At 44.0% G+C, this 13,097-nt stretch overlaps 1 protein-coding gene across 2 annotated transcripts in view; it reads left to right on the top strand.

Annotated features, from left to right (window-relative positions):
- Positions 1–13,097, top strand: part of CCDC125 (coiled-coil domain containing 125) — a 413,732-nt gene that overhangs the window by 249,774 nt on the left and 150,861 nt on the right. For both annotated transcript variants that reach the window (XM_085632389.1, XM_085632387.1), the window contains exon 7: positions 2,436–2,518. In XM_085632389.1, the coding sequence (XP_085488515.1) occupies positions 2,436–2,518 (83 nt within the window). The remainder of the gene's footprint in view (positions 1–2,435; positions 2,519–13,097) is intronic.

Below are 13,097 nucleotides of genomic sequence, written 5' to 3' on the forward strand. Positions count from 1 at the left end.
AGTGATATGGAGAGATATAGGTAACCTATATCTCCGTAAGGGGTGCATACACCACCTTACACAGGCTGCTGTAGCAGACCTGTTATGTCATTTTAAATGGCTTCCCAGGGGTGGCACAATACATGCTGCAGCCCCTGGTAGGCCTCTGGGGTATCTGTGTCCTGGGTACATAGTATACCATATACTAGGGACTTACAGGGTACCCCAAAATCCAATCTGGAGGGTACCTAAAGTACATGCAATCAATTTAGAGAGGAATCAGCTAGGCTGGGGCCCTGAATAGCAGGGTGCCAGCCAGACTTAAGTCGAAAAACAGTGAAACATCAGCAAAAAGTAGGGGTAACCATAAGAAGCAGATCCCACTCTCCTACAGTAAGCAAGCGGATTGTGCTTGCCTCTGTGTTTTGCTACGAATTGGTCTTTTGAGTGACAGGAACTTCTGTGGTGCGGTTAAACTAATTGTTCTTGCAAAGTTAATCATTATATTGAGGCGGAGGAGTAAAGGGGGAATCCTACTTGTAAGCTGTTGTAGTATCTCAGTGTCCACATCAAAAGAGTATTGGTTATAAACCCGGATTCCTTTGTGAAGAGATGATCATTGTTTTTCTATTATAGAATAGTTGGAGCCTGGTGGCAGTGGAGGCAGAGGAGACTAACAGCATGTTTCATGATGGGGCTGAGATGTATGAAAGGTTGATAAAGTGGGATTTAGGGAATCTCGGTGGATGACAATCTTTGGACTAGAACAGAAGATACAAGGAAAATAAAGAATTTTAGACTTAGTTGAGTGTAGAGTGCCATTCAGTATCTGTGAGGCAGTATGTGATTTTGATTTGAAGTTCGCGTTTGAAGGAGAATGAGAAGCGGATTTGCATATCATCCATGTTGAGGATATAGGAAAAATCTAAGGAGGAGATGATGTTACAGCTCAAGGTGGTGCAGAGTGTGTATAGGACTGGGCCAGAGAACTGATCCCTGAGAATCAACAACTGGCAGAAAGGTGGAGCTTTATGAGCACCGAGAAACAGAAAAGGCATCTGGGCAGAGAGCCTACAAGCCACTTTAGTATCACGCCTGTAGTATCGAGGGAAGTGAGCGTTACAGCCATGATGTAGGGTTTTACTGCAGGGGTTGACTGTGTTGAATACCCCTGAGAGAGGTCAAGGAGGATGAGAATAAAAGAGAGCGGATTGGAGTGGGAAGAGGTGAAAAAACTGGTCATTTGTGTGAGAGCTCTTTTGCAGAGTAGAGTTGGTGAACTAGTCGGCTGATTAACCTCTAGCTGCTCCAGTGTTTTGCTATCAGGACATTGGACAAAGAAACATGTGAGCGGTTGCGTTTTTGGTAGGAGTGAAACGACAATTAATTTAAAGCATTCTGGGTAAGGAACACAAACGAGAGAGTGGTTGAAGAGAGGTGAGGCAGGATACAACTCCGGAGCAGGAAGCTATGGGTTTCATGATTTGCAGAGATGAAGTTTGCTAATTGTAATAGAAAGATCAGTTTCATAAGAAGAGTGGGGGTAGTTGAGGTGAGTAGCCTGTGTAGGTGTGGAGGGTATGGTGTATGAGGTCAAACGATGTAACGAGGGTGATTAGAGTGTTACCGATGGAGATAACAATGTGAAAAGAATTATAGACTATCGGTAAGTTTGGAGGGGATATGGTAGAGGAAGCGACAGTCGTGCAGAAGACACATTCGGATTGGTATTGGAGCCAGCAGGTCAGACTGATGCAGAAGGCATACATGGCCAAGTCACAAACTGATGTTAGCGCGCAAGAGCTTGGTCTTTGACATTTTATTTTCTTACAGGGATTTTTGGGATCATTGTCTCGATGGTACGGATGCAGGTTGTGATCCAGAACTTGGGGAATGGAGACTGGTGGTTAAATGGGGAGGGGATAGTGGGAGTTAACAACAGACTGAAGTGGTTCCAAAAACAGGTTTAGAAAAAAATAGGTGCCTAAAAATACATTTCCTAATCAATCATACCGATAGACACAAAAGTCAAAATGAGGACCCGCAGTCCCGGAACATTAGCATTAAAGTCATTCTTAATTAAGCCTTTACTTAGCTCTGCTCTCCTGCTCTATTTTCACTAAGTGCTATTTCTTCTTCATGTTGTAAACATTCTATTTATCTATTCTTTGAATGCTATTTTTACAAATTAAACTGATTAACAGACATCACTACTGAGTACTAACACAAGTGCTTCCTACTGCTGTCTCTGTATTTTTGAGAGTGTATGTACACTTTCTGCAATTTAATTTTTGCATGCATAATTAGAGATTACAGAAAACCAAGTGTTGTCTATTTGCATTTAGTTATTTATAGAATCAAAACAAGGAACACTAAGAGACTAGCCTTGTACTTATTTTCAAAACACCACTTGGATTGAAAATCTCAACTGCAAAATTTGTTATTGTTTTTGACAGAATACACTGTGAAAATATGGTACTTAAGGAAACGCTGGAACTAAGAACAAATGAAGTTAAAACTCTAAAGTCTGAAAATACAAGTAAGCAAGACAACATGACTAAGTCTTTTATTTGTGTTTAAGATGCACAGATTATTGTAAACACCTTTTATTTTGTTCAGGGAGTTTGGCCACACTGCACATTGATAAGACTGGGTGATAATAAAAATTTACATTGTGATATACCTCTGAATTGTTCTTATGTTACTCATGTCACCATCCACCATGCACCTAAACAAGCATTGGCAAATTCAATAGATCTGACATTGGCCAGCAGTCTTCTGGCAATTCTTGTTTTGTCCTGATTTGTGCTAAATATTTATTGTTTGGGAATATGCTGTGCCCTCACCAATCTAAAAAAAAACATTTGCTACAGGTAAAAAAGTTGTTAGGGTCTCAAAAAACAAATTTCCGTAGTACTCCTTTGTTCTGAAGGGAACTATTTAAAAATGCAATCACTCTGGCCTTGGCTGTAAGTCTTTTGCCTTTGAGAGAGAGAGAGAAACAGAAAGAGAGGGAAGGAGAAGAAAAGAGAAAGAATGAAAAACAAAAAAAGGGAAATGGAAAGAAGGAAAGAGTAGGAAGAAAAGAGAGAGGGAAAGAGTAACAAATAAAAGAGAGAAGGAAAGAAGGAAAGAAAATGAAGAGGGAAAGACAGAAGAAAGAAGACATGAAAGAAGGATTGAAAGGCAGTGAAAGAAATAAAAAGGACAGAGAGAAATAGAAAGAAAAAAGAAATAAAGAAAGGGGAAGGAAAGAATGAAGGAAAAAATAAGGAAGGGAAGAAAAAAGACAGAAAGAAGGAAAGCAAATAGAAAGAAGGAATGTATAAAAGGAAAGAAGAAAGAAAAAGAATGAAAGAAGGCAAGAATGAAGGGGAAGAAAGAAGGAAAGAAAAAGAAGGAAACTAAGGAAAGAAAGAAAAAAGCAAGTAAAGAAAGAAGGTGAGAAAGAAAAAAGGAAATAGAGGATAACTTAATACAGAACAGTTTCAAATGGACACAATCTGGGATGCTGTGAAACAGCAACAGACAGAAAAGCAAAACACACCAAAAGTAATTTACAACAGCATTGACATTGGAATGGGATCTGATAAAGATGGATTGCACATCAGAAGCGTCCTGTTATCACATCAGGCACTAAACACAAAGGCCAAACCAAGTCAAACAATGCACCGAAGGGAACAAACTTGTGTGCGGATCTGCTCCTTGTGATTGAGCAAAATGCAGTCACTCAAAGTGCGGTTAATCAGTAGCTTGAGTAGGCTGACCCATATCCCCATGCTATATGACGTAGTGAGCAGAAGTAAAATGTGAATGACACAACAACAGACCAGTGGATGAATGAAGAGGGGTGGCTGAAAGCCCATATATGTATGTATATTATATATATTTTTGTAAAATCAAAAGGTCTTGTCTAACGCCACACCTAAACAGCAACTGAACTGATTGCTTTGATGTAAAGTAAGGACCCTATTTCGGGGGTGCTTGGAAGAGACTAGCATTACTTCATTACTGACCTGCTAGATGATAAGGCCCAATATATAACAACATGCTAGACACATATCACTGGGTCTCTTTACAATGCATTATCTCATTCTGGGGAAAAAGTGATGACAAATGAAGCTGGAACATTTGTTTTAGTCAACCGTTTTTTTAGTTTTTGTATATTTTTCTTGTTTTGTGAAAAGCAAACAATAAACCTCAAAAGATAGCAGTACCTTTTTAGAGTTACACAATAGTGAGTTGTCAGTGGGTCTGGTCTGCCGAAAGATAAGCAGTGTCCTACTCTGAGCTTTGCTCCTCCACTTGCAGCGTGTATCAAAGACACCATGAGTGTGATCAAGCTCAGGACTTTGCAGAAGGAAGTGTGTCCGAGCCATGCTGCTGTTTTGTGTCTGCAAACTTCGCTCCCAAGGGCTCTTGCTCTTGGACTTGTGAGAGCAGGCATATTTTGTGGTGGTGTGAAAGATCTGTCTACGTTAACCGAGGGGGTGGACCAGCTGGCTCTCATGCCAATACGGTGACCATGTGTTTTTGCTGAAGGGTGTTGTTTACTGTTATATGATACCAGAAGTTTGAACCCGAACCATGGTGCATGTGAGATGGAGTACTTGGTCCAGCCTCCACTTAACTTCTCCTTGAAGCTTCTGTCTGACTGAAAGTCTTTCACCTAGCTACCTTATCTGATCAACTTGCCCAATGGCTCTCTGGCCAGTGCGATAGGGGTGATAAAGAAAATCCCTGTTGGGTGCCCTGTTCGTTCAGTAAGAGTGTGGATGCAGTGCCATTCAGTTGTACGCTCGCACAAGGGGCTGTGTAAATGGTCTTAAGGTTTAATGTATGAGCGAAACCACAAGACTAATAAGAAGTGGTAGAAAAAGTCCCTGTAGAGGGAGTCAAGTGCCTTCTCAAAGTCTTAAGGGACAAGTGCATTGGGGCCTGAGAACTCAGTGGCACGCCAAGGGCCAGATCCATCTGCTTGTGGCAATGTCAAGTGCTACAGCCAGGCAAACAATTTTGATCCTAGTGCGCTGAAGAGGCTATTTTTTTGACCAACGGGTTGGGCAGGATCTTCACCTCAATGTTGAGAAGAAAATGTGGGTGGTAGGAGGAGCACTTTAAGGAAATGCCTCTCTTTGTGTGGTCATCCGGGCGATGCTGCTGGTTTTTCAACATAGAGTGCACTGATGCCTGCTAATCAAACCTCAGTGCCCTGATCCTCAAATATATGTTGAAATGGCTGTACCCAATTGGAAATAGCTAACTTAACTGTATGTCCCTAGTATATGGTACCCAGAGTATGTAATGTGGAGGGGTACCTCAGGGATTGCAGCACTGGTTGTGCCACCCTTTAGTCCCCCAGGTGAAACAAGTCTCCCAGTCGATTACTGTGGACTGGTAGAGAGCAGTTGTGCACTGATAGCCTGAGTTTGCCATTAAAAGCAGTGGCAAAGCTTCCACGTACCCTCTGCATCTGTGTAAGTCACCCCTCTGGCAGTCCTACTGAGTCCTAAAGCAGGGTGCAACATATGACACTGGCAGGACATGAGGTTTACATGTGTGCAACAGATATTTTTTCTGTGAAAAGGCTGGTCACCAGATTGGCGAATACAGGATTACACTCTAACCCCTCAGCCATGCTAACTCCTGAACAGTGCGACCAAAGATGGAACAGCAAGGTATCAAAAGACTTGTTACATTAAGATTGACATGAATCTCAAGACGAAATTAATGTAACTTGTTGCATCATGCAACTTTTGCAAAACTGCGACTTTGTTGCCTTTTGAACTCCTTTGCCTTCCTGGGCAGACGTGCCAACGACCCCCAGGAAGTGGAAGGGAAGCAATGAGGGATTACCAGCCAGAGATGTGTTACTTCCCTTCTGCAGGAAGCCACAGGGTGTTAGCCCTAAAAGGTAGGCTTCAAAGGGAAAGCCACCTTTAAAGGGCACATGTGTAACACAAGGGTGGAGGGCTGTCCCATTGTTCAGGCAGACAGGCTGGCACTGAAAACAGAGAGGGGAACCAGTTGCAACACCAGCTTCCCCAGGGATGTGTAGCCCTTAGGAAGCCACACCCCAGGGGTGTGTTAGGGAAGTCCACTCAACGGGAGAGGGGTCTCGCCATCTTGAGAGTGGACAAAGTAGTGCATCCTGGGGTAGCCAGGTGCCACACTCCACCAACAGTTGTCAACAGGTTGGATGGAACCTGGTAGCCCATTGGCTACCTACCACAACCTTCCCTGGGGGCATTCTCTGAGCATAAAGAGGGCATCCCTGGCACCCTTGCCTCGGATCTCGACTGATCTGGAAGGAGGACTGCCCTGCTTCAGCGAGGGACCAGCAAAGAGATGCTTCCCTACTGAGGACTGCACCTGCTGCAACTTGTGACTAACAAAGAGAGGGACTGTGACTGCTGTATCCTGCTCAAGGAGAAGTCATCGCCAGAGTCGTGCAAAGCCAGGAGACTCGTCAGGTCCAGCCAACTGGCCTCCTGTACGCAGCACAAGGATACAACAACTGAAGAAGCCTGCTTGGGCAAGTTGGTAGCCCAAAGTCTTAAAGTCAGTACCACCACCGCCGGGCAGCTCCAGGGATCAAGGCCTGACACACAGAGTTGCATCCAAGTTTGCTGAATCCAGGAGTGCTGTTGGAGAACTGCTTGTACACCCGGAGGATAAGCTATCGACCCAAGAAGGATTGGCCTGTGACCATGCCACCAGGCAACTGGTAGTCCAGTGGCAATTGGATTTTGACCAGACCGGAGATAACCTTATGGATGTCGACCCTGCAACCAGGACACCAGAACCATCTTTGTGGACCAAGGAGTGCCTGCAGAAAGACCCCTGTCGCATCCACAGTATTCTTGAGCATTCTCAGCAGCCTTCATCCCTTGCATCAGGTTGTATGACAGAGGCACGCATGGCTGAACTACGCATGCCTCCACAATGCCGTCCTAATCACTAATGCGTCTAAACCACAAATTCCTTTACCATGCATGCCTTTAGTACGCATGCCTTAACCACGCAATTCCATGGTAAAGGCATGATATGCGTGGTAAAGATGACCACAACCCCGAGCCCCTGCGGCCCTAAGCCCTAAAATACTATCTCACCCCCCTGAGGCCTAAAACCTAGCCTGCCCGGTCCTTAAAACTACCCCTTCCCTTCCCCCCGCCATGAGGCCTAAAACCTTGCCCCCCATTAAATAAACTCCTTCGGCCCCTCCCCGCCCTGAGCCATAAAACCAAACCCCACCCCTAAAATCTCCCCCCAAACCCAGCCCTTAAAACTATCCCTACCCCCGCCCTGATTTTTAAAACCGCCCCACCCCTAAAACCTATCCCAAACATCACACAGCCCTGAAAACTACCACTCCACCAACCCTGAGCCCTAAAACCCTGCCCCATCCATAAATTACCCCTATCCCCCACCCTGAATCCTAAAACCAACCCCACCCCTACAAAATCCCCCTGAACACAGCCCTCAAAACTACCCTGACCTCCTCCCGCGCTGAACCCTAAAACCCTGCCCCTTCCAAAAAGTACCCGCCCCCGAGTACTAAAACCGACCCCACCCCTAAAAGCTACCCCCCAAACCAGCCCTTAGGACCACTTACCTGTCCGCGTTCAGAGCTTCCTGTTCCGACGCTTCCTCTTCTTCTCTCCGCCCATCTGAACTCTAGACCGCTATCTACCTTAACTACTCATATGCATGGTTAAGGCAGATGTGTTGTTCAGGCAAGCATGGTTACGCTTGAAGGGAAAAGGCACACATGGTTTATCCCCCGTTGTAAAGGCCATTTTCCCTTGCATCAGGACCACTTCCATTGGGGAGAGAAGTTGGCCTAACGGCTAGGGCGGTCGACCTCGAATCTGGGGAACCGGGTTCTAGTCTCGGCAATGACGCTGAACATCCAGTGATTCTGGGCAAATCACTTAATCTCCCCGTGCCTAACAAAAATGATGAATAAGTCTTCATGTAACGCAACTGGTGCTATGTAAAGCGATCTGATACCCGATACAGTGTCAAGTTTGCGCTATATAAAAACTCTGTAAATAAATAAATGAATTGGGAAAGCCTGCAATTGGTAAAAGTGCCTGGATCTGACTGAGTAGTGCATCTCCCATTAAGGTAACTGTTGTTGAGGACCTGGCTAGTCTTGCTGTCTGGCTTCCGACTGGAGTTGGTCTCCTACTATGATTCCAAGTGACCACATTATACCTATCCCAAATTTGTTGAATTTGTCAGTGCTTTGTTATGGTTGAGTGAAATTACTTGATTTACTATACTGTCTAAATTCTATATCTCCAGAACCCTCCAGTGGATTTTTTTTTGTGGACCCACTTCACCCCTCGCCTTTAGAAGCTCCACTGGCTCCCCATCTAGAAGAGATGCCAATTCAAGATGCTGATCCACACCTACAAAACCATATAGAACCAGGGACCAGCATACATCAACCACCGTCTGATCTTCCACCAGCCCTCCAGACAACTGCGCTCTGCCTCCTGCTCCCTCGTCCACAAACACCGCATCCGCTGTAGCAACAGTGGATGGTGCTCCTTCTGCAACCTCACCGCGAAGTCCTGAAACACCCACCCCCCCCCCCTCCTTCACCTCTGGACCTCATCCTCCCTGCTGGAATTCAGAAGGGGACTCAGGACCTGGCTGTTCAATTGAACGCCCCCCCGCCCGACACCCACCCAGTACCAGGGTTTTCAGCATCTGGATACCCTTACGGGTGAATAGCCGATCTCTACAAGTCCTGATTGATTGATATATAGCGACTCCACAGACTCAAAAGCTTTTTCCAACAACAAGCAGACTGGTTTCCACCTTTAGTGTGGAATTTATCTTTGACATTGTTAAACATCCTGAGGTTGAGATGGGCGCAATGCCCACTGATGATACCAGATTGATCCTAATGTAGCAAAGTAGCAATATGACTCAACAGTGTCATTTAAAGGCCCTCAGACAAATTTTTATTCTAAGCAGTAAGCAAGGACAAGGGTCTGTATGATCTGCACAGTTCTGAATTTGTGCCAGATTTGACTTGAGTAGTGCCACACATGCTGATATCATTGCCACAACCGATCTTTCCATGTAAAACTGAGGTAACTGAGGTGCCAGCAAATGTAATATTTCTTTGCAAAAATCTGTTAGAAAGCTATCATGGCCAAGCACTTTATGTCTCTTATGTCACTGATAGTTTTTTTTGCATTTTTTCCAGTCTTTACTTTGTCAGGGCAATGGAGTAAAATACTAAGTCGCCCTGACAAAGTAACTTTCTTCCAAATCTAGAGATGTCCGCAGGCCCAAACGCTTGACGTACGGCTCCGTCAGCACGACAGTACTGTCTGTCAAAGTTTTAACCAGTTTTTTTATTTTCAAAAACAAAATCCCAAAGCAGGTCTTTTCTTTTGAAAATATAAAAACTAATGGTAGTTCTTCCCCATGGAGCGGATGTCATTTTGCAGTTTTCACTGCTCCTTATGCAAGGTTTTTCCTGGCAGTGATGGACAGTGAAAATGGGCCATTGGTCTGCCCACTCTAAATCGGGCGGGTGGTCATATAGCTCAACCTCTTAGGGCCTGACCTCTTTCGGACCATCAGAGGTGTATGTCAGCGGCAGTGACAGAGTAATCTCCAACGCTGAAATACTGAAGTTTCTCCTGACTCTAAGTGAGGCAGGAATAACTTCCATTTGGCCTTCCCACCAAACTCTAAATCAGGGCCTAAGTTTTCTGAAGTTTTACAGGGAACATTAAAAAAAAGAGGCTTTACTTTTTTTTCATTATTATTATTATTATTACTAAACTAGGAAGTAAATTCTATTCTTGCTCAGCTTTCTATTCCCTAACCACACATTACATTTATGTGTGATTACATCGCAGTACCAAGCCACCAGTCAGGATTGTTGGAGGAAATTAGGAAGAAATGGTGACTTTTGCACATTTGGTGGGGATGCCCCAAGATCTTCCCATTTTGGGCAGATATGGCAAAAGCACTAAAGGAGATGTTAGGCTGTCCCATATACGCAGACCCAGGTGTTATGTTGCTGTTGCTCAACTGAATATAAGAGTGTATCCTGCCATGACTAGCACCTTGTGTGAAGGTGGCGAAGTGCATCAGGGCCGCAAAACTTGCAGTAGAGTTATGTTACAATTTTACACCGATGCTTCTTAGTGCTTTCGGAAGACACAACCTTAAAACTAAAAAGTGAGGGTGTGTGGCCAAAGCAGCCAAGCTGGAGTTCGCAATTTAGAACTGCTTCTGACCTCCTCCTTTTATCCTTCACCATCCTTTGCCATTTCGACTGCAGCTGCTCCCCAGGGAATTTCCCCTCCCTGCAGAGATACCGGCGGCCTGGTGCCCTTGTTTTAGAGTCCACCTAGACCAAGGACATTCAAACCCCACTGACGCTGTTCTGCCCAATATGGCGGCCCGCTGATTGCCACAATCGGTGGCGACATCTGAGGAGTGAGGGACCACTGAGGGCCCTAGACACTCTCCCTGTCTACAGAGATACTGTCAGAACTAGTATATTTAGTTGAGTTCCTCAGGAGCAGTACCCTCAAGAAGCCCACCTTCCAGCAGCCTTGACTCAAGCTTAATTGCACTGAAGATCAAAGTGGCTAGATGGGGGGAAGGGATTTGGGAAGAGTACTGCGGGAAGGGAGACCTGGAACGAGACGTTGTCTTCAGTTAGCTTCCTGATATACCATATGAACTCTTGGACCAAACACATAACTGTAAAGGAAGGCAGATTTCATATTAAACAGTTGTCACTCTCTTAATTGCTTCAGGAATGGAATTGCTATTCCAATAATCCTTAAAACAAAAAGGTAACAATATGGACTCTATCATTAGTCTATAGTTATTGCATAAAACCTATGCTCCAGAACGAATCACACATACATATAAAGAGCCAATTGGCTTCTGTTACACCTTTTCCTTCTCCAATTATGATTAGCAAGTAACACTGTTAAAATCACAGTGCTAATTTCCACAAGCTTTTATAAATACGCAACTGGTGTTATAATGTGCCAATATATACAAAACAACAGGAGAGAGAAAATGATTTCCACTACGTGGAGGGGAGTACTCCTGGTCCCCTTTTAAATCAGATAAACAAACAATAGGAGGAGTATCACCAAGAGACCACTCAAAGTCTCAAAGTTTTGGGAGAGGTTGCACAAGAGGAAAGTTATCCTTTCTTAAGAAGACCCCTCACTCACCAACCTAGTTGGTGACATGCTTCATCATCGGGGTCCCACACGAATAGCCGAATGCCATCCGGGTGTGCTGCGACACCTGATTACAGTGGAGCGGGTTTTTTTGTGTAGGTGAGTGACAAAGTGGTTTTAAAATTGGCCAGATATAACTCACTGAAAAGTCTTTATTCTGGAACAACTGGACAATGTTAAAAATTTAAAAATGATTGATTAGATACCTGCTTTGGTTAGATTGACCTCTGGTATCTGTAAAGTGAAAAAAGTGCCAAAAAGGTGCATTAAAAGGTCTACATGTTTCAACCTGTGGTTGTTAGTACGAGGTTTTCGTCAGGACCAAGTGTGCGTGACCGGGCGGTATACACGCGCTAAGGTGTACCCTACCCTTGATCACTGATGCCTAACCGTGTACTTACAGTTGGGCGTCCTTTCATCCAATTAGTCGAAAGGAAAAATCTGAAAAGACAAATGTACAATCACAAGCAAACAAGATACGTGCCTGTAACGTAGTGTCTAGATGGTTGAGCGCTCCTTACTATCCCAATATTGTGTAATTAGCAAGCGTGACGAATACACAATTATTAATGTCTGTCTCAAAAGATTAGAGACAGTTCTTGGTAATATTCACACTGTGCACATTTACTCAAGTGACAGAGTCAGTCACTAGGGAATAGCGTACCGCCCACTCGTGACATTCAGTCCGGTGGGTGTTGGTGCACAAAAGCTGGCAGAACTTGCCGTGAAATGAAAATGCATTCTTCAACCCACGTGGATATCAGTTAAACCCGTGAGTATATGTTACAACGCCACTTTCGTTCATATTAAAAAGTGGGTGTCTACGCTCTCATTACGTAAGTGAGGGCGTACTTAAATCAGCATGCATGCCAGTCAACGAGCATCATATTCAAGGTATAATGTGCCAATATTCACTATGCAAATGTCATTCTAATATGCAGAAGTTCAAGAAAGCGTCTCAACGCACTATACCTCCAATTCCAATAAGCAAAAGTTGATGTGCCAATGTCCCTTATAGCAATGCTCAAGAAAGCGCTTCAGCGCGATGTACTGAAATCCAAGATTCAAATTTTCCAAAAAGTGCGATGTGCCAGATTTCCCATATAAGTGTCCAAAATAGAGCTTTATGTAAATTCCAATATACCAATGCTCAAAAACATGCTTCAGCGCGATGTGTCAGAATTCCTTAAACAAATGCCCAAGAAAACACTTTGATCAAAGATACTCAAATACAAAATGCAAACATCAGCATATGGCCCCCTTGAACAAAATGGAACGATCCTACCTGCTGGTGTTTAAAGAAAGGATCTATAACCTGCATTAAGTTGGCAAGAGGCTTCTGACTGCAACCGGAGAACTGCTGCTGCTGTTCATCAGAGCTCTCAATAACCGGCAAAGAGAACTGGTGTGGCTCCTATTTAAAGGCCTTCTCAAGAAAGTTCCAGATTCTACTGGAGCTTAGAAGGGCCAAAATGCCTTAGGTAGCAGACTATGAGTTGGAAGTCTGCAATAAATATTGGCACCAACAAGTGACAATGCAAAACAACAAGCACAGATAAAACCAAATAGCAAATAAGAAAATACATTGATTAACAGAATCATGACAGTCCAAACAAGCACTGATAAAACCAATAGCAAATATGAACAGAAAACAAGCACTGGTAAAAAACCAATAGTAAATATGAAAGACAGTGATTGACAGAATCATGACAGTCCACCCCATCAAAAGTGCTTACACTCCCAGTTACGTAAGAGCCTCCGGGTGTTGGGCATGAAAGTTACGTAAAAAACGTGGTGCATGAATAGCGTTACTAGGTTCCCAGGAGTCCTCATCTGGACATTAACCTTTCCATTATATCAGGTAACACAGTTGTC

Source organism: Triturus cristatus, chromosome 2_1 (assembly GCF_964204655.1).
Source record: "Triturus cristatus chromosome 2_1, aTriCri1.1, whole genome shotgun sequence".
Lineage (NCBI taxonomy): Eukaryota > Metazoa > Chordata > Amphibia > Caudata > Salamandridae > Triturus > Triturus cristatus.